General features: G+C 48.4%; 1 protein-coding gene across 5 annotated transcripts in view; it reads left to right on the plus strand.

Moving 5' to 3' along the window:
* Positions 1 to 21,854, plus strand: part of gareml (GRB2 associated, regulator of MAPK1-like) — a 312,284-nt gene that overhangs the window by 188,050 nt on the left and 102,380 nt on the right. For 3 of the 5 annotated variants that reach the window (XM_072498983.1, XM_072498985.1, XM_072498984.1), the window contains one exon: positions 8,610 to 8,740. The exons of 1 other annotated variant lie outside the window; for it this stretch is intronic. In XM_072498983.1, coding sequence (XP_072355084.1) covers positions 8,714 to 8,740 — 27 coding nt within the window. In that variant the 5' untranslated portion in view covers positions 8,610 to 8,713. Of the gene's footprint in view, positions 1 to 8,609; positions 8,741 to 8,761; positions 9,172 to 21,854 lie in introns of those variants that run through there. One more of the 5 variants, XM_072498987.1, reaches the window with a different exon arrangement.

Genomic DNA, 21,854 nt, shown 5'->3' on the forward strand with positions numbered 1-21,854 from the left:
CTGGTGGCTTCAACACCGCCTTTCTGCCCGCTATTGACTTTTGGCGATATCAGGAAAATGACACGTTTAGTTTCACTCATCATTCTAAATTGATTTTTAAAGTACATTTATGACAACAAATTACACCTCTTTGAGGGAAACGGCTAATAAAGGAGGATGGGAAAAGGAGGGGGAAATGACAACAGGTTGAGGGTGAGAGAAGGTGCAATAGGAGTGAAGAAGTGGATGCAACGCTGCAGAAATAAACAGTTAACTATTTCAAATTGACGATCGAGGAGCCCCAATAAAATTGAAATTGCTTTGTATGGTGGGAATATTTGTCACTGGCTGGAGATATACCTAATACAAAGGAAGAGGTTGGGGTTGTTGGAGACCAATCCTCTTACCCCAGGACATCGTTGCAGGAGTTCTTCAGCATGGTGTCTCTGGCCCAACCATCTTCGGTTGTTTGATCAATGACTCCCCTCCATCAGAAGATCATCATGGAGAAGTTTGTTGATGATTGCACAATGCTCAATATAATTCGCAATTCCTCAGGTACTGAAGCAAATCAAGCCTACATGCAGCAAGAACTAGACAACATACAGAATTAAACTGTTAATTTACAAATAGCATCACAAAGGTGAGGCAATGACCATCTCCAATGAGAGTCTAACCCTTTCCTCATTCATTAAGTTCCCTATTGTCAGCATCTTGGGGTTCACTGTTGACCAGAAATTCAACTAGACAAGCTGCTTAGATATAATGGCTGGAAAAGCGGGCAAGAGGTTGGGAATTCTGCAAGGAGTAACTCACCCCATGACTCCCCAAAGTCAATCTACCACCTTCAAGGCACAAGTCAGGAGTGAGATGGAATGCTCTCCATTTGGCCGGCTAAGTAAAGCTCCAACACCACTCAAGAAACTCAGCACCATACAAATCGTTAACTTTGTTTTGTTGGAATGTGGTTTTGTTATTATTGTTTACGTTTGGAAAATAAAATAAAATCAGCACTATCTAAGAAAAAGTAGTCCGCTTCATCAACTGATCCAGCATCTCAATGTTCACTCCCCCCAAAACTGGTGCACTATGGTTGTATTGTCTCCCAACTCCAAGAAGTAATGCATTAACTCACCGAGGCTTCTCACAACACATCTCAATCCCCCAAACCCAACTGTCTAGAAGCACAAAGAGAGTCAGGTTCATGGTAACCCTAACAGCTGCAGGTTCCCCTCCAGGTTACACACCATCCTGACTTGGAAACACATTCTGTCATCACCACAGTGTCCAATTCCTGGGGCACCTCACCACCATCCCCAACCTAACAGCACTGTGGTTGCTGCATTGATCTGAGTGGCCTGATCACCACCACCACCAACTCGAGAGCAAGCAGAGATGCTGGATGGTGACATCCACATCCTATGAATGAATTAGAAAAAAAATGTTCTCCACGTGAAAGGGGAATTTGAAATAAAGTGATAATATCTGTTTCATTTAGTGGCTTCTTTTTGTTTTCAAAAATATTTTTACTGGGATTTAAAATTTGTAGCAAGATTTATACACAACAAGAAACAGAGCCTTTGGCAAAACACACAAATTAAGAAACTAAGCAACAACCACTTCATAAAACCTATACAATTCGTCGCCACTTGAAATGAAAATGAAAATCGCTTATTGTCACAAGTAGGCTTCAGTGAAGTTACTGTGAAAAGCCCCTAGTCGCCACATTCCGGCGCCTGTTCGGGGAGGCTGTTACGGGAATTGAACTGTGCTGCTGGCCTGCCTTGGTCTGCTTTCAAAGCCAGCGATTTAGCCCTGTGCTAAACAGCCACGTTTCCTCTGACCAAGATTCCCGTGCTCGCATTTTCTGATTTAATTTGTATTTACAAACCATGTCAGCACTTTATTCATATTTACATTTGTAAATTCCGGGGTGGGGGGGGGGGGGGGGGGAAGAGGAGAGAGTCCTGTCCCGTACCCCCATTGAGTTCTCGAAGGAGGTTAGGATGGTCCGCCTCCCCGATTTCCCATGTGTGGGAGGGGTCTGAGTCCCCTCCGGCTACCAGCATTTAGAGGCTTCTGCCTGTAATGGCAAAAATGCTTACTTCACATCACTGTTGATATAAACTCAGGATTTAGAGATGCTGGCTCTTCATTTGTTAACTGATTGAACAAATGCTGATGCCTGTTGCTTTTGTTATGCATGTTTTAAGATGCTTGATTTTGAGATGAAAAATATTCATCTTGTGATGGCTCCTGCCTTTACTGAATGCGTGAAGAGTGGTTCTACATCAGAAACATAACCGGAGCAGCTCATCGAGCCCCTTGAGTCTGTGCAATCATTGAAATTAGATCATATCTGATCTGTAACCTAACTCCATTCACCTGCTTTTTCCCCGTATCCTTTAATACCATTGGCTAACAAAAATCTTACCAATCTGGGTTTTAAAACTAACTATTGATCTTGCACCGATGATCCCCCCCCACCCCAGTCCTTAACTTCCCAACGAGCAAAAATATTTTCTCTATCTGTTCCCCTTAATATCTTGAACATTTTGATCAAATCATCCACTAACATTCTAAATTTCAGGTGATTTAAATTTTGCTTGTGTTATTATTCCTTGTGATTTAACTCTTGGAATCCAAGTATTATTTTGGTAAATCTCTGCTGCACTCCCTCCAAGGCCATATATCCTTCATAAGATATAAGCAAAAAAAACTGCAGATACTGGAGATGCGAAATAGAAACGGCAGATGCTGGGTAAGCTCAACAGGTGTGGCAACATCGGTGCACAGTGTTGTGCTATGCTGCTTCGGATAACACAGGCTGCTATTTGATGCAGTCTTAACTAAAAGATGCTCCAGACTCTGAAATGAGTTCAACATGTTTATTGAACTATTAACACAGTTCTCAAATGAGTTTGACTCTCTGCTAATCCAACTGTAGTAACTCAGTCTAACTGTACCAGCTTGCTCTAAGCCACGTGCTGGGGTGTGATGCTGCTGATCAACCCTGTCTAACTCTCTAGATGTCTGTCTGTGGAAAGAGGCAGGGTGTGAGTGCCTCATCCCTTTTATAGTGTTTATGTCCTGGCCCCTTGTGGTGATGTCACTTCTGAGTGTCCTGACTGCCCATTGGTTGTGTCCTATTCTGAGTGTTCATCGGTTGCATGCTTGCATATCATGACATCTCCCCCCCCCTTTTATTTTAGATGTATATACATGTGAATGTGTCTGCCTAATGTGACTGACTGAGGAATGCAGAACAAAACAAACAAAACAAATGCTCATAAGTCCAATCTCTGAGACTTGCGTCAGATCCTCGTCGACCAACGGAGAGGTGGTGGATGACGGTGTCTTGACAGGCGAGTGGGAGGCACGACTGGTGGCCTTGTGGTTCAAGGTGTCTGGAGGTGGCAATTCGACATGTGGAAATGGAGGGGAAAGTGGTTGTGGGCAAGGAACCTTTCGCAGTTCCCTTCGATTTCTTCGCACAATGGAGCTATCAGCCATACGTGTGACATAGGATCTGGGCACGGCCTGTCGAACAACGACAGCTAGAGCAGACCACCCACCATCCGGTATCTTGATCCTGGCCATGTCTGCCGGGGATAGCACGTCCAGATCAGTGGCATGTGCGTCATAGCCCTGCTTCTGGCTGTTATGAAGCTGCTGCATCTTCTGCAGCACCGGGAGGTGATCAAGGTTGGGCAGGTGTATGGCTGGAAGCGTCATCCACAGGTCCCTGTTCATCAGCAGTTGAGCTGGCGACATGCCAGTGGACAAGGGAGTCGCCCGGTACGCAAGTAGTGCAAGGTGTATGTCGGAAGCGGAGTCCGAGGCCTTGCGGATGAGCTGCTTAACCATGTGCATCCCTTTTTCGACTTTGCCATTGGACTGTGGATAGTGCGGACTGGAGGTGACATGCCTGAAATTATAGCTCTTGGCAAACGTGGATTCTCGACTGTAGAAGCACGGGCCATTGTCACTCATGACGGTGTTCATGATGCCATGCCATGAGAATGTCTCTTTACATGCTTTGTTGACGGTCCATGAGGTGAGGTCTGGCAGCTTCAGCACCTCAGGATAGTTCGAAAAGTAATCGATGATTAAGATATAGTCACGACCATTCGCGTGGAATAGGTCAATGCCAACCTTGGACAACGGAGAGGTCTCTAGGTCATGTGCTTGGAGCGTCTCCTTGCTCTGCGCTGGTTGGAACTTTTGACAGGTTTCGCAGTTCAGGACCATGTCCGTGATGTCCTGGTTGATGCCGGGCCAGTAGACAGCTTGCCGGGCCCTGCGTCTGCACGTTTCTACGCCCAGATGTCCCTCATGAATCTGCAGCAGCACCATGCTCTGGAGACGTAGCGGGATGACTATCCTGTCCAGCCTGAGCAGGATGCCATCGATCAGCGTCAGGTCGTCCTTGACGTTGTAGAATTGAGGGCATTGCCCTTTCTGCCAGCCATTGCTGAGGTTGTGGATGACTCGCTGTAACAGGGGGTCTTTGGCCATCTCTTCTCGGATGAGAACGATCTTCTCATCTGTTGCCGGGAGAGTGCTTGCACACAGTTGTACCTGCAATTCAATGTGCTGGATGATCTCCAGTTCACGGGATGAGCTGACTGAGCGGGACAATGCATCAGCGATGATGAGCTCCTTGCCAGGTGTGTACACCAAATTGAAATCATACCTCCGGAGTTTGAGCAGAATTCTCTGCAAACGAGGCGTCCTGTCGTTCAGGTCCTTTTGGATGATGTGGACCAGAGGCCTATGATCCGTCTCAACAGTAAATGTTGGCAAGCCGTAGACATAATCATGAAATTTGAGGATGCCGGTGAGAAGACCTAAACACTCCTTCTCTATCTGCGCATATCTGGTCTCAGTGGGTGCCATTGTGAGTGACGCGTATGCTACTGGTACCCAGGATGACGTGTCATCTCTTTGAAGCAACACCGCCCCAATGCCATCCTGACTCGCATCTGTGGATATCTTGGTATCTCCGTCTGGGTCAAAGAATGCAAGGACGGGTGCAGTGGTGAGCTTGGCTTTCAGCTCCAGCCACTCTGTTCGGTGCTCCGCCTTCCACTCAAAGGCGGTTGATTTTTTCACCAGGTTGCATAGGGCCATGGTGTGTGTGGCCAAATTCGGGATCAACTTGCCAAGAAAACTGACCATTCCTAGGAAGGGCAGTACTGCCTTCTTGTCCTCGGGGACTTTAATTGCCTTGATGGCTTTAATTTTGTCTGCGTCCGGGTGCACACGGTGTCGCAAAATCTGATTGCCCAGGAACTTCAGCGTGGATGTCCCAAAACAGCACTTGGATCTGTTTAGCTTGAGGCCATGTTCATGTATGCGTCAGAATACTTTCTTGAGTCTCGACACATGTTCCTCTGGGGTTCTGGACCAGATTATGATATCGTCAACGTAGACACAAACCCCTTCTATTCCCTCCATCATCTGTTCCATGATGCGATGGAAAATCTCTGATGCCGAGATGATGCCAAATGGCATTCGGTTGTAGCAGAATCTGCCAAAAGGCGTGTTGAAGGTGCAGAGCCTTCTGCTGGATTCTTCAAGTTGGATTTTCCAAAATCCTTGGGATGTGTCCAATTTTGTGAAGAAGCGCGCGTGTGCCATCTCACTCGTGATTTCTTCCCTCTTTGGGATGGGGTAATGTTCCTGCATAATGTTTTTGTTTAGATCCTTAGGGTCAATGCAGATGTGTAGGTCCCCCGAAGGCTTCTTTACGCACACCATCGAGCTGACCCAGTCGGTTGGTTCAGTGACCTTGGAAATCGTGCCTTTTTGTTGTAGACTCGTGAGCTCTGCCTTCAGGCGCTCTCTCAGAGGAGCAGGGACTCGTCGTGGTGCGTGGACCACTGGCTTGGCATCAGGCCGCACAGTAGAATCTTGTACTCGTACGACAGCGTGCCCATCCGGCTAAATACATCTGGGTACTGGGTTAGGATGTCGTCGATGCTGGCCTGAAGATCCGAATGAGATGGCGTCGTGGTGCAGACCCTTTGAATGAGGTTCAGTTGCTCGCAGGTGTGCGCACCTAGCAGGGACGCCCTGTCTGGTTTAACAATCTCGAAACATAAGCCTTGTGTGTGTTGGCTGGACACTTGCAGATGGCAGGACCCCAGTGCCTTGATTGCGTTTCCATTGTAGTCCAGGTGTTTTCAGGCAGCTGGAAGGATTGTGGGGGGCTTCTTGATTCTCTTGAAGTCCACCTGCGATATCAGGTTGGCGGGGACACCGGTGTCCAGTTTGAACTGGATGGGACAGTGGTTGACCTTCATCACGGCATGCCATTCGTCCTCGGAATCCACGGCCAGGATTGATTGGACTTGCGATGTGTCCGGTGTGGCGTATTCGCACTTTGTAATAATGCCCACTCGGTAAGTGTTGTCCAGGTATTCATCATCTGAATCCGTCGCACTGCCTGGGTCAGAGTCATGCATTCGGTGTTGCACACTTCTGATGCGCCCCTGTCGGAATTGGGGGCGCTGGCTCCTGACTGGTGGTGCAGATCTGCACAGGGCTGCATAGTGGTTTGGTTTCCCACAGTTTAAACAGCGTTTGCCTCTTGCAGGACAGTTTTTTAAAAAATGGGCGGTGCCGCAGTTCGCACACGTCATGACATTGGCGTCATGCCGCTCAGTGCGTCGTTGCGCATGTGTGGTGCGGTTCTTGGACGTCTGCACCTGCGCAGTGCGGTTTTCGGTCGCTTCGTATTCCCGATCGCATTACGCGATCATCAGGCCCTGGGAAGAGCATGCAAAATGGCCGCTTTTGTCAATGTGGAGGCGCTGCATCCGGGAGATGGCCTGAACACTCTCCACCTCGTGGGAGGCTTGATTTTCACTTTCTGCCGTTTTGTACTGTGAATAGCGATTTTTAGCGTGCTCATGCACAGTACACGTTTCAGTCGCGACTAGCAGGGTCATATGCTTGATTTTCAACTATTGCTCTCACCGAGGATCAGAGTGGATTCCAAAAACGATTTGGTCTCTGATCATGGAGTCAGTGATATCACCGAAGTTGCAGGATTGCGCTAGCAGTCTAAGGTTAGTTAGATAGGAGTTGAAGGATTCGTCTTTACCTTGCATCCTCTACTTGAAGATGTAGCGCTCAAAGATTTTGTTGGTGTCCACCTCGCAGTGGCTGTAGAATTTGCCCAGGGTGGTTTGGTACTTTGTTTTGTCCTGCCCTTCGGAAAAGTGAAAGGAGTTGAAGATCTCTATCGCATGGTAGCCCGTAGTGGTGAGTAGAAGAGCTATCTTCCAAGCATCGGTCGCGGCATTGAGGTCGGATGCGTCCACGTATAGTTGAAATTTCTGCTTTAATGTACGCCAGTTGGCACTGAGATTGCTGGTGGTCCTGAGCTGATGAGGAGCCTGAATCTTGTCCATTGTGCCTGTATGCAGTAGCTGGTTTTCATGGATTTTGCTGAGTTGAACTAAATAGATTGAATAGTCACTCCTGGTATCATGTTGTGTTATGCTGGTTCGGATAACACAGGCTGCTACTTGATTAACTAAAGGATGCTCCAGACTCTGAAATGAGTTCAACATGTTTATTGAACTATTAGCACAGTTCTCAAATGAGTTCGACTCTCTGCTAATCGAACTATAGTAACTCAGTCTAACTGTACCAGCTTGCTCTAAGCCATGTGCTGGGGTGTGATGCTGCTGAGCAACCCTGTCTGTCTGTTTGTGGAAAGAGGCAGGGTGTGAGTACCTCATCCCTTTTATAGTGTTTATATCCTGCCCCCTTGTGGTGATTCCACCTCTGAGTGTCCTGACTGCCCATTGGTTGTGTCCCATTCTGAGTGTTCATTGGTTACATGTTTGCATATCATGACACAGAGAGAAACTGTTAATGCTTCACGTTCAATGTGACTGTTCCTCGGAACTCTTGACAAGGTGTAGTGCACAGTTGCATATGGTACTCCAGGTGTCGTCTAGCCATAGCTGAGGCATGACTTCTACTCCCTTGCACTCAAGTCCTCTAGTTATAAATTCTTTCTGATTATTTTCTGTATCTATTCCTGACAGTTTAATTATCCATGTACCTAGAACCCGAAGTCCAGGATTAGGTGGCCATGGCATGCCTCTCCCACACTCTCCAACCCAGTGCATGTGGCGAGCCATTTAAATCGCCATTCAGTTTGGCAAAACCGTAAAGTATGGCAGGAGGGGCCTTTAAATTCCTGACCCAAGTAGAACATAAGACCAAATGACATCGCAGAAGTAGGCCATTCGGCCTATCAGGTCTGCTCTGCCACTCGATGAGATCATGACTTATCTGATATGATAATCCTCAACTCCACTTTCTGCCTTATTCCCATAACCCTTGATTGCCTTACAGTTCGCTCAACTATTTCTAGCTGCTTAAAAAATACCGTGTTCTATCCTTCAAAGAGGATGACCTCACTTATGAAATCTATTAGCTCTGCTGCCTGTGTTTCTTCATAATTTTATGAATGTAATTTGTTTTATTATGGATGAACTAATATCCAGCCAAAGTTACGTTTTAGTATTGAAACATACCACTGAGATATATCAGCAATGTGATTTTAATTTAATATTTTCACTCAACCTTTGTGGTTCTGTTCCCAGGAAAGTTTAAGTTGCTGGATCAGGATCGTGATGTAAGGGAGCCTGTGCAGTATTTTAACAGTGTTGAGGAAGTGGCCAATGTTTTCCCAGATCGTGTCTTCGTTATGGAGGCAATAACATTCAGCGTAAAGGTCAGTGGTGTGAAAAGTGAGATTTATCTTTTCAGAAGGAATTATTAGTCTTTGTTTGTGTATGTTAACTCATGAATATGAGAGAACAGTGCTGAGAACTGGAGCGTCTTTCCGCTGGAAAGCATCTTCCTCTTGCAGATGATAACAGCTTGAATGAAATGCATTCAAGTTCTAAACTTCGGTCTTAACTGCAAGATGAAATAATACATCGGCCCAATCATCGAGGAATGGCAGTCACCATCAGATTGCCACTCTGCTCCGACTTTTCTGCGTCACACTGGAGCTCCGCATTTTCTAGTCAGGACCTCTTCTAATCCAGCCTTCTCCAGAAATGCAGAGCTTACCCGAAATGGAACTGCTTCTTCAAAACGCTGGATTGGCCGGGCAAAACGAGCCATGCCCCATTTCACAGTGCTGGTTGCCGTATTCTGGTATGTAAAGAGTTTAAATGTTCCAAAGCTTCTTTGAAAAGCTATTTTGAGAAGGCAGTGGGTGTAAGGAGACCTGATGTCAGGTCACATAGGTGGTAGATGGATAGGGGCTGAGGTGGTGGGTGGGCAAGGTGGCATGTGGCTAAGGTGGTGGATGGATGAGGTGGGGTAAGGTGGCAATTGGGCACAGTGGCAGATTGGTAAAGTGGTAGGTGGGGAGGGTAGCAGGGAGGTGAGATGGGTGGCATGGCGGACGAGTGAGTGGGTAGCTGGGTCAGGTTTGTGATGCGGGCTAATCAGGTTGGGTCAACAGGGGGTTGAAGAGGGTCGCAAGGGGGTGGGGAGTCAGGTGGTTGGGGCTAGTCAGGTCAAGCTGAGGAACATGGGGGAACAGTGGGGAGATGGTGGGGCTAGTTATGTAAGGTTGGGAGGGGACCTGGGGAGGCAAAGTGGGGGTCAGAGGTCAGTTGGCAGGTTGGAGGTAGCCGGGTGGTAGGGCTAGTCAGGATGTTAGTTGGGGGTTGGGTGGTATTTGGGTGGTGGGACTAGTCAGAGCAGGTGTGGGGAGCGTTGGAGGATGTCAAGGGATCAGAGAGGGAAGAGTTGGTGGGGTCATTATGTTTGGACTTCTGACTGGTCGTGCAACACACCTTCCACAGCCTGTTAGGTCTCCAACTATCTAGAGATCATACGATCTGGACCACTGACACTCTAAATACTGTAAGAGTAGTTTTTTCTGATCAGGACACAGTTTACTTCCATGTACAAGAAGGAAGACTGGAGGCAAAGTTGGCATAACCCACAATTGTTAGCAGCCAACTCCATATTGGCTAATATCCAGCCCATTCTCTGGGTGATCGCTGATGTGCGTCATTGTCTCTGAAACTGCAGCAACTTTATATCAGGTCACTTGATGGAGAACCAAAACAACACTGCCAAATAATTAGTTTGGAAATGTCAACACTTTTGGTTTGGTTATAATTTTGTGTATTTATTTATGCATGTGTGTGGTCATTATAGAACTTTGGCCCTGACCTTCCACAAGGATCTCCAGCCACAGAGAAACGATGTAAACTGACATCCTTGGCTATTTACATCAGTTCTTCAGGATTTCAGCTATCCCTGCTGGAAAATGCTCATGAAAATTCAAGGCCCCAAATCATCAGGTCTCTGGAGAGTCAGAGACCAGATGTACCCCGAGATGTACGATGGCATCCCTCGGACGTCCACGGAAATAGCTCAGGAAGTTAGAACTTGCGATGGGAAATTCCCCCACTCCCCGGGACCCTCTGAAAAAGTCTCCAGATCTGAGTTAGAGACTAGACAGTTCTGACGGCTGCTCTTTATTGCTCTTCCTTCTGGCACCATTGATGCATTTACCTATATTCCACCTGGGATCTGCCTAGCTCACTTTATCTTGTTAATTATATCTGAAAAGTGATCATGAATTTAAAATGAACACTGAGAGAGTGAACACTGAGGAGAGAGATTAGTGTGATGAAGGTAGACTATCTTCTGTATATCATATGAGTACATCATCATTATCTGTATGTGTATTATAAGTTATATGTTTTACTGTTGTAGTTCTAGCATCTGACCAGCAGGTGGTGCGGGTATGCAGGCACATGACCCAGACGCACCATGTGTTCCGGAAGGTGTTAGTAGGGAGTTGATAGCAGTCGCATATTAGAGTAGCTCTGTAGTATCTTCGTGTAAGTTAGTGTTGGACCATTATTTGCAACTGTACTAATCTTAGACATTATAGTAATCCTTTAGCGTAGTGTTAGTAATAAATAGTTTTGGTGCAAAACAAAGTCTAATGTTCTTTGTTAACAGTACCACACCAAGATGCAACATCAGCATAATCAAAGAGCTTTACAATTAGTTGATCTGTATCATGATATTGAGGCATAGCACATGGAACTGTTTACCGTTGAGGCCAATGAACTATTTAAAGTAAAATTAGATAATCATTTGAAGCTTTGGGATGAGAGCGAGGCACTGGGATTAGTTTTGAGTTGCTCTGACAAGGACAGATAAGGTTGGCCATGATGTCCTCTCCTGTGATGTAAACACCTGTGACTTTTTATATTTTAATATACGCAGTATCCCACAAGGTAGACCCTGACCAGGAAATACATTTATTGGCTTCAGCACGACACCAGGTATTAGAAAATTGATTTGGAATTTTAAGCCAGGATCTTATTAAGGGTGCTGCTGACATGTCTTTCTTCTAAATCAATCATCGTTTCCCAGTCACTTTGGTTGACAGAACTCTCCTAATCATACCTGACCCATCTCCCGTACCTCACCCCTCCCCTTCCTTTCCTCCCCAAACCAGGATAGTGTCCCCTTTGTCCTCACTTTTCACCCACCAGCCTCCGGATTCAAAAGATCATCCTCCACCAGTTCTGTCAACTCCAGCATGATGCCACCACCAAACACATTTCCCCTCATTCTCTCTGTCAGCGTTCCGCTGGGACCATTCCCTGGTCCACTCCTCCATCTCCCCCAAACCTCACCCCCTTCCCTCGGCATCTTCCCCTGCAATCACAGAAGGTTTAACACCTGCCCCTTTACTTCCTCCCTGCTCACCATCCAAGGGCCTAAACACTCTTTTCAGACGAGGCAGCACTTGACATGCACCTCCTTCAATCTGGTCTGTTGCATTCGCTGCTCCCGATGAGGTCTACTCTACATTGGGGAGACTAAACGAAGACTGGGTGACCACTTTGCAGCATACCTGCTATACATCCACAAACAGGACCCAGACCTTCCTGTTGCTTGCCATTTTAACTCCGCATGTCCGTCCTTGCCCTGTTGCAATGTTCCAGTGAAGCCCAAGCAGGTTATTGCTAACTAAGAGCTGCTTGATAGTGGTGTTGATGACCCCTTCCATCAATGATGATTGAGTGTAGAGTGATGGGCAGTATTGCCCAGGTTGGATTTGTCCTGCTTTTTGTGTACAGGACATACCTGGGTAACTTTTCACATTGCTGGGTAGATACCAGTGTTGTAGGTCTACTGGAACAGCTTGGCTAGTGGCGCAGCAAGTTCTGGGGTACTATTGCTGGAATATTGTCAGGCCCATCGCCTTTGCAGTGTTCAGTGCTTTCACGTGGAGTGAATCGAATTGGCTGAATACTGCCATCTGTGATGCTGGGGACCTCTGGAGGAGACTGAGATGAATCATTGGTAGCCGGTGACTAGTGGCGTGCCTTGTGCTGGGAGCACAACTTTTCACAATATACATTAATGATCTGGAAGAAGGAACTGAAGGTAATGTTGCTAAGTTTGCAGATGATACAGAGAATTGTAGAGGGACAGGTAGTATTGAAGAAGCAAGGGGGCTGCAGAATAACTTGGACCGGGTAGGAGAGTGGGCAATGAAGTGGCAAATGGAATACAATGTGGAAAAGTGTGAGGTTATGCACTTTGGAAGGAGGAATTTAGGCATAGACTATTTTCTAAATGGGGAAATGCTCAGGAATTCAGAAGCACAAAGGGACTTGGGAGTCCTTGTTCATGATTCTCTTAAGGTTAACGTGCAGGTTCAGTTGACAGGAAAGCAAATGCAATGTTAGCAATCATGTCGAGAGGGCTAGAATACAAGACCAGGGATGTACTTCTGAGGCTATACAAGGCTCTGGTCATTCCACATTTGGAGTAATGTGAGCAGTGTTGGGCCCCATTTCTAAGGAAGGATATGCTGGCCTTGGAAAGGGTTCAGAGGAAGTTCACAAGAATGATCCCTGGAATGAAGAGCTTGTCATATGAGGGACGGTTGAGGACTCTGGGTCTGTACTCGCTGGAGTTTAGAAGGATGAGGGGGATCTTATTGAAACTTACAGGATATAGCAAGGCCAGGATAGAGTGGACGTGGAGAGAGTGTTTCCACTTGTAGGAAAAACTAGAAGCAGAGGACACAATCTCAGACTAAAGGTGATGTGTTGGGTGTTCTGGATCACATACAGGTCACAAACACTTGAAATAGTGCAACACTATTTTATTGAATCATTTACTGTTTACACATGCTCAGACTGTGGGTTAATACGATACTAAGTTTAACTAAAGACCTTTGCCTTGTCCTAACCAGTCGATGTACTCAGCACATGATGAATGTCTGTGATACAGGCTGTGAGCTTTGTCCTCCTAGCTAGCTGCAACTCGAATGAGCGGGAACTCTGATGCCCCCTGTCTTTATAGTGCGTGTGCTCTAACTGGTGATTGGCTGCGGTGTTGTTTGTGTTGATTGGTCCCACTGTGTGTCCATCAGTGTGTGTCTGCACCATGATATACTGGTGTATATTATGACATCGCCCCTTTTATAACAAATGTGCCTGCATGACAATAAATAGTGTGTGGTGAATGTTCCTGACTACATGTGTGCGAAATATTTACAGGACTATGTACATGAAAACTAAGCTATTTACATGGGAAGGTGCCTGGTGCAGAAAAACTGTGTGTCACAAGAATAACAAGATGAACACTATATACAAACCACTTAAATGATTAAACGGAAGAACAGAACAAATCAGAAAGTCCATAAGTCCACAAAGTTCACAAATTAAGTCTCTGAGGTGGGCGATGAATTCTGGTTGACCGTCTCCAGGATGGGTTGGGAGCCGCTGGCTGAGGAGCGGGCTGGACTGCGTCAGAGTGAGGAGGATGCAGAGTGACCGTAATCTCTGCATAGTCCAGGTCAGGGTCAACAGGAGGGCGTGGCAATAGTGGAGGATCACTGAGCGAGCGTGGAACGAGACGAAGAGCACGTCGATTTCGGCACAGAATGGAGCCATCCGGTAGACGAACCAGGAACGAGCGGGGGGCCACCTGCCGAAGAACCACAGCGGTTGCAGACCAGCCACCATCCAGAAGATGGATGGGGACGTTGTCATCTGGAGCCAGAGCAGGAAGATCAGCTGCACGGGAGTCATACAAACAAACAAAGAACAAAGAAATGTACAGCACAGGAACAGGCCCTTCGGCCCTCCAAGCCCGTGCCGACCATACTGCCCGACTAAACTACAATCTTCTACACTTCCTGGGTCCGTATCCTTCTATTCCCATCCTATTCATATATTTGTCAAGATGCCCCTTAAATGTCCCTATCGTCCCTGCCTCCACTACCTCCTCCGGTAGTGAGTTCCAGGCACCCACTACCCTCTGCGTAAAAAACTTGCCTCGTACATCTACTCTAAACTTTGCCCCTCTCACCTTAAACCTATGCCCCCTAGTAATTGACCCCTCTACCCTGGGGAAAAGCCTCTGACTATCCACTCTGTCTATGCCCCTCATAATTTTGTATACCTCTATCAGGTCGCCCCTCAACCTCCTTCGTTCCAGTGAGAACAAACCGAGTTTATTCAATCGCTCCTCATAGCTTATGCCCTCCATACCAGGCAACATTCTGGTAAATCTCTTCTGCACCCTCTCTAAAGCCTCCACATCCTTCTGGTAGTGTGGCGACCAGAATTGAACACTATACTCCAAGTGTGGCCTAACTAAGGTTCTATACAGCTGCAACATGACTTGCCAATTCTTATACTCAATGCCCCGGCCAATGAAGGCAAGCATGCCGTATGCCTTCTTGACTACCTTCTCCACCTGTGTAGCCCCTTTCAGTGATCTGTGGACCTGTACTCCTAGATCTCCTTGACTTTCAATACTCTTGAGGGTTCTACCATTCACTGTATATTCCCTACCTGCATTAGCCCTTCCAAAATGCATTACCTCACATTTGTCCAGGTTAAACTCCATCTGCCATCTCTCCGCCCAAGTCTCCAGACAATCTAAATCCTGCTGTATCCTCAGACAGTCCTCATCGCTATCCGCAATTCCACCAACCTTTGTGTCGTCTGCAAACTTACTAATCAGACCAGTTACATTTTCCTCCAAATCATTTATATATACTACAAAGAGCAAAGGTCCCAGCACTGATCCCTGTGGAACACCACTGGTCACAGCCCTCCAATTAGAAAAGCATCCCTCCATTGCTACCCTCTGCCTTCTATGGCCTAGCCAGTTCTGTATCCACCTTGCCAGTTCACCCCTGATCCCGTGTGACTTCACCTTTTGTACTAGTCTACCATGAGGGACCTTGTCAAAGGCCTTACTGAAGTCCATATAGACAACATCTACTGCCCTACCTGCATCAATCATCTTAGTGACCTCCTCGAAAAACTCTATCAAGTTAGTGAGACACGACCTCCCCTTCACAAAACCGTGCTGCCTCTCACTAATACGTCCATTTGCTTCCAAATGGGAGTAGATCCTGTCTCGAAGAATTCTCTCCAGTAATTTCCCTACCACTGAAGTAAGGCTCACCGGCCTGTAGTTCCCGGGATTATCCCTGCCACCCTTCTTAAACAGAGGAACAACATTGGCTATTCTCCAGTCCTCCGGGACATCCCCTGAAGACAGCGAGGATCCAAAGATTTCTGTCAAGGCCTCAGCAATTTCCTCTCCAGCCTCCTTCAGTATTCTGGGGTAGATCCCATCCGGCCCTGGGGACTTATCTACCTTAATATTTTTTAAGACACCCAACACCTCGTCTTTTTGGATCACAATGTGACCCAGGCTATCTACACCCCCTTCTCCAGACTCAACATCTACCAATTCCTTCTCTTTGGTGAATACTGATGCAAAGTATTCATTTAGTACCTCGCCCATTTCCTCTGGCTCCACACATAGATTCCCTTGCCTATCCTTCAGTGGGCCAACCCTTTCCCTGGCTACCCTCTTGCTTTTTATGTAAGTGTAAAAAGCCTTGGGATTTTCCTTAACCCTATTTGCCAATGACTTTTCATGACCCCTTCTAGCCCTCCTGACTCCCTGCTTAAGTTCCTTCCTACTTTCCTTATATGCCACACAGGCTTCGTCTGTTCCCAGCCTTTTAGCCCTGACAAATGCCTCCTTTTTCTTTTTGACGAGGCCTACAATATCATTCGTCATCCAAGGTTCCCGAAAATTGCCGTATTTGTCTTTCTTCCTCACAGGAACATGCCTGTCCTGTATTCCTATCAACTGACACTTGAAAGCCTCCCACATGTCAGATGTTGATTTGCCCTCAAACATCCGCCCCCAATCTATGCTCTTCAGTTCCCGCCTAATATTGTTATAATTAGCCTTCCCCCAATTTAGCACATTCATCCTCGGACCACTCTTATCCTTGTCCACCAGTACTTTAAAACTTACTGAATTGTGGTCACTGTTACCGAAATGCTCCCCTACTGAAACATCTACCACCTGGCCGGGCTCATTCCCCAATACCAGGTCCAGTACCGCCTCTTCCCTAGTTGGACTGTTTACATATTGTTTTAAGAAGCCCTCCTGGATGCTCCTTACAAACTCTGCCCCGTCTAAGCCCCTGGCACTAAGTGAGTCCCAGTCAATATTGGGGAAGTTGAAGTCTCCCATCACCACAACCCTGTTGTTTTTACTCTTTTCCAAAATCTGTCTACCTATCTGCTCCTCTATCTCCCGCTGGCTGTTGGGAGGCCTGTAGTATACCCCCAACATTGTGACTGCACCCTTCTTATTCCTGATCTCTACCCATATAGCCTCACTGCCCTCTGAGGTGTCCTCTCGCTGTATAGCTGTGATACTCTCCTGAACAAGTAGCGCAACTCCGCCTCCCCTTTTACATCCCCCTCTATCCCGCCTGAAACATCTAAATCCTGGAACGTTTAGCTGCCAATCCTGCCCTTCCCTCAACCAGGTCTCTGTAATGGCAACAACATCATAGTTCCAAGTACTAATCCAAGCTCTAAGTTCATCTGCCTTACCCGTAATGCTCCTTGCATTAAAACATATGCACTTCAGGCCACCAGACCCGCTGTGTTCAGCAACTTCTCCCCGTCTGCTCTGCCTCAGAGCCACACTGTCCATATTCCCTAGTTCTCCCTCAACGCTCTCACCTTCTGACCTATTGCTCCCGTGCCCACCCCCCTGCCATACTAGTTTAAACCCTCCCGTGTGACACTAGCAAATCTCGCGGCCAGGATATTTATGCCTCTCCGGTTTAGATGCAACCCGTCCATCTTATACAGGTCACACCTGCCCCGGAAGAGCTCCCAGTGGTCCAGATAACCGAAACCCTCCCTCCTACACCAGCTGTTTAGCCACGTGTTTGTCTGCTCTATCTTCCTATTTCTAGCCTCACTGGCACGTGGCACAGGGAGTAATCCCGAGATTACAACCCTCGAGGTCCTGTCTTTTAACTTTCTGCCTAGCTCCCTGAACTCCTGCTGCAGGACCTCATGCCTCTTCCTGCCTATGTCGTTAGTACCAATATGTACAACGACCTCTACCTGTTTGCCCTCCCCCTTCAGGATTCCCTCTACCCGTTCGGAGACATCCTGGACCCTGGCACCAGGGAGGCAACATACCATCCTGGAGTCTCTTTCACGTCCACAGAAGCGCCTATCTGTTCCCCTGACTATAGAGTCCCCTATAACTATTACTCTTCTGCGCTTTGACCCTCCCTTCTGAACATCAGAGCCAGCCGTGGTGCCACTGCTCTGGCTGCTGCTGTTTTCCCCTGATAGGCTATCCCCCCCGACAGTATCCAAAGGGGTATACCTGTTCGAGAGGGGGACAACCACAGGGGATTCCTGCACTGACTGCCTGCCCTTTCTGGTGGTCACCCATTTCTCTGCCTGCACCTTGGGTGTGACCACACTTACATAACTGCGATCTATGACGCTTTCCGCCACCTGCATGCTCCTAAGTGCATCCAATTGCTGCTCCAACCGAACCATGCGGTCTGTGAGGAGCTGCAGTTGGGTGCACTTTCTGCAGATGAAGCCATCCAGGACGCTGGAAGCCTCCCGGACCTGCCACATCTCACAGTCAGAGCACAGCACCCCTCTAACTGACATTGCGTCAATTAATTAAAATCAAAATTTGTCTTTTTTTTTTATAAATACTTTTTTTTTTTTTAAATTACAAAGTTACTGTCAACTATCTGTTTCCTAGCACTAGATTTCTATTATAGCACGAGACAGCTGCATCCGGCGAAGGACCGGAACGTGGTCAAAGCCTGGGACATGAATGGACGGCACCGTCATCCTCAGGGTGCGACCCATGAGCAGCTGGGCTGGCGACAGGCCAGTGGACAGTGGGGCAGAGCGATAGGCCGCAAGGCGAGGTAGAAATTGGACCCAGCATCGGCAGCCTTACAGAGGAGCCGTTTGACTATGTGGACGCCCTTCTCCGCTTTGCCGTTGGATTGGGGGTACAGGGGACTGGATGTCACATGTGCAAAGTTGTACCTCCTGGCAAAGTTGGACCATTCCTGGCTTGCGAAGCAGGGGCCATTGTCCGACATCACAGTGAATGGGATGCCGTGTCAAGCAAAGGTGTCCTTACAGGCACGGATGACTACAGACGATGTGATGTTGTGTAAACATACCACCTCCGGGTAGTTTGAAAAGTAGTCTACAATCAGGACATAGTCTCTACCCAGCGCGTGGAACAGGTAGATGCCCACCTTGGTCCAAGGGGATGTGACCAACTCATGGGGCTGTAGGGTCTCACGTGGTTGGGCCGGCTGGAAGCGCTGACAAGTGGGGCAGTTGAGCACTGTGTTGGCTATGTCGTCATTAATGCCGGGCCAGTGCACTGACTCTCGGGCCCGTCGGTGGCACTTTTCCACGCCAAGATGGCCCTCGTGTAGCTGTTCCAGGACGAGCTGGCGCATGCTATGCGGAATGACAATGCGGTCCAGTTTATGGAGAACATCATCTACTACCGCCAGATCATCTCTGACGTTATAGAACTGAGGGCATTGGCCCTTGAGCCACCCGTCTGTTAGGTGGCGCATGACACGCTGTAGCAAAGGGTCATCTGCCGTCTCGCGGCGAATTTGGATGAGTCGTTCATCCGTGGCAGGTAGATTGGAGGCCACGAAGGCCAATTGGGCGTCAACCTGGCAGACGAATCCCGTTGGGTCACACGGAGTGTTGACTGCCCTGGAGAGAGCGTCGGCAATGATGCGGTCTTTGCCTGGGGTGTATACCAGCTGGAAGTCGTATCGCCGGAGCTTGAGAAGAATACGCTGGAGGTGAGGCGTCATGTCGTTAAAATCTGTCTGTATTATATTGACCAGCCGGCGATGGTCGGTCTCGACGGTGAATTGAGGAAGTCCGTACACATAATCGTGAAACTTAACCACACCGGTCAGAAGGCCCAAGCATTTCTTTTCTATCTGCGCGTAGCGCTGCTCCGTGGGGGTCATGGCGTGTGACGCATGTGCAACGGGGCCCATGATGAGGCCTCGTCGCGTTGCAGGAGCACTGCTCCAATGCCGGATTGGCTGGCATCGGTCAAAACTTTGGTCTCTTTTGATGGATCAAAGAAAGCTAAGACTGGGGCTGTGGCGAGTTTGGTTTTGAGTTCTCTCCATTCGCGCTCGTGGGCAGGAAGCCATTGGAAGTCTGTCGTCTTCCTGACCAGGTTCCTGAGAGCCGTGGTATGAGAGGCGAGGTAAGAGATGAACTTCCCTAAAAAGTTGACCATGCCCAGAAATCGGAGGACCGCCTTCTTGTCCTCTGGCATTTTCATAGCTGTGATAGCAGCCACCTTGTCTGCATCCGGCCGCACACCCAACTGGGAGATGTGGTCCCCGAGGAACTTGAATTCTGTCTGACCAAAAGAGCATTTGGCCCTGTTGAGGCGTAGGCCCTGCTCCCGTATGCGTTTGAACACGCACTCTAGGCAACTGACATGCTCCTGCGGGGTGGTGGACCAAATGATTATGTCGTCGACATAGACGCGAACACCTTCAATGCCTTCCATCATTTGTTCCATGATCCAATGGAACACTTCTGAAGCAGATATGATCCCGAACAGCACCCGGTTGTAACAATATCTGCCAAAGGGGGTATTGAAGGTACACAGTTTCCTGCTGGATTTGTCGAGCTGGATTTGCCAGAATCCTTATGAGGCGTCAAGTTTGGTGAAGAGCTTGGCGCGAGCCATCTCGCATGTGATCTCTTCGCGCTTGGGAATTGGATAATGCTCCCTCATGATATTGCGATTCAGAACCTTGGGATCAATGCAAATTCTCAGCTCGCCGGAAGGCTTTTTTACACATACCATGTAACTGACCCAGTCGGTTGGTTCCGTAACTCTGGAGATCACTCCTTGGTCCTGGAGGTCCTGCAGCTGCTGCTTGAAGCGGTCCTTGAGGGGTGCTGGGACCCTGCGAGGTGCATGCACCACAGGCGTGGCGTTCTGTTTGAGTAGGATCTTGTAAGTATATGGGAGCGTGCCCATGCCTTTGAAGACGTCGCAGTGCTGGTCGATGATGGCGTCGAGTTGCGCCCTGAAGTCAGCGTCCTGGAAGGCAGCCGTGTCATCAGGAGAGAGAGAGTGCACTCTCTGAACGAGGTTCAACAGCTTGCCTGCCTGTGTGCCAAGCAGGGAGTCTTTCGAGGAGCCCATGATCTCGAAAGGAAGGATGGCTTTGCGTGACCTATGCGTCACTTCAAGTTGGCACAAGCCGCTAGCAGGAATGACATTGCCATTATAATTCAATAACTGGCAGGCCGATGGGAGAATGGTTGGTTTGACACAAAGGCTTTGGAAGTCAGACCGCGCCATGAGATTGGCGGAGGCACCAGTGTCCAGGCGGAATCGTATTTGGGACCGGTTGACTGTCAGGGTGGCACACCACTCATCGTCTTGATCGATGCTGTATACCGACAGCGGCTGGTGTCTTTGCTTCGGGGACAGCCTGTTTTTCGTTACGACACCGACTCGAAAAGGCGCCTTCGGGTCCTCGGTGTCACTGCTGTGTGGGAGGTAAGTAGCGGACTCGGTGACCGTGGTTTGAATTGCCCGGACATTCGTGCGAGGCTCGCTGAAGCGATGCGAATTGGCAGGCTGAGCTGCTCGGCAGAAGGCAGCATAGTGGCCAAGTCTGCCACATCGTAGGCATTGTCGAGACTTTGCAGGACATTGCCGCTTTAAATGGGCGGAGCCACAGTTGCCACACGTCGTAGCGTCAGCATGTTCGCTGCGCCACCGCGCATGCGCGGTGCGGTCGTGCGTGGTGCGCGCCTGCGCATTACGTTCCTCAACGTCACCGTCCCCTCGTTTGGTGCGCACAAGCGCGGGAGTCTGCGAAAAGCGCGCGAAATGGCCGCCCTCATCCAGGCTGAGGCTCTGGAGGTGCTCAATCACTTGGACCCGTTCTGCCTCATGGGCACCTTGCCGCGCCGTTTCAGCCGCTTAGATGTGGGAATACCGACTCGTGGAGTTTTCATGTAGGACACAGGTCTCGATGGCGGTCGCTAGGGTGAGTTGCTTTACTTTGAGGAGCTGCTGACGTAGGGGGTGCAACTGAACACCGAAAACGATCTGGTCGCGTATCATGGAGTCGGAGGTGGGCCCGTAGCTGAAAGACTGCGCAAGGATGCGGAGGGGCGTGAGAAAGGATTGGAAAGGTTCATCCTTACCCTGCAAACGCTGCTGGAACACGTAGCGCTCGAAACTTTCATTCACCTCTACGCTGCAGTGAGTGTCAAACTTGAGGAGGACCGTCTTGAACTTCGTTTTATCTTCATCATCCGCAAAGGTGAGAGAGTTGAATATGTGGATGACATGGTCCCTGGCCGTGGAGAGGAGAAGAGCAATCTTTCTGGTATCCGAGGCGCCCTCCCTGTCCCTGGCTTTGA

This window comes from Scyliorhinus torazame, chromosome 4, assembly GCF_047496885.1.
Source record: "Scyliorhinus torazame isolate Kashiwa2021f chromosome 4, sScyTor2.1, whole genome shotgun sequence".
Lineage (NCBI taxonomy): Eukaryota > Metazoa > Chordata > Chondrichthyes > Carcharhiniformes > Scyliorhinidae > Scyliorhinus > Scyliorhinus torazame.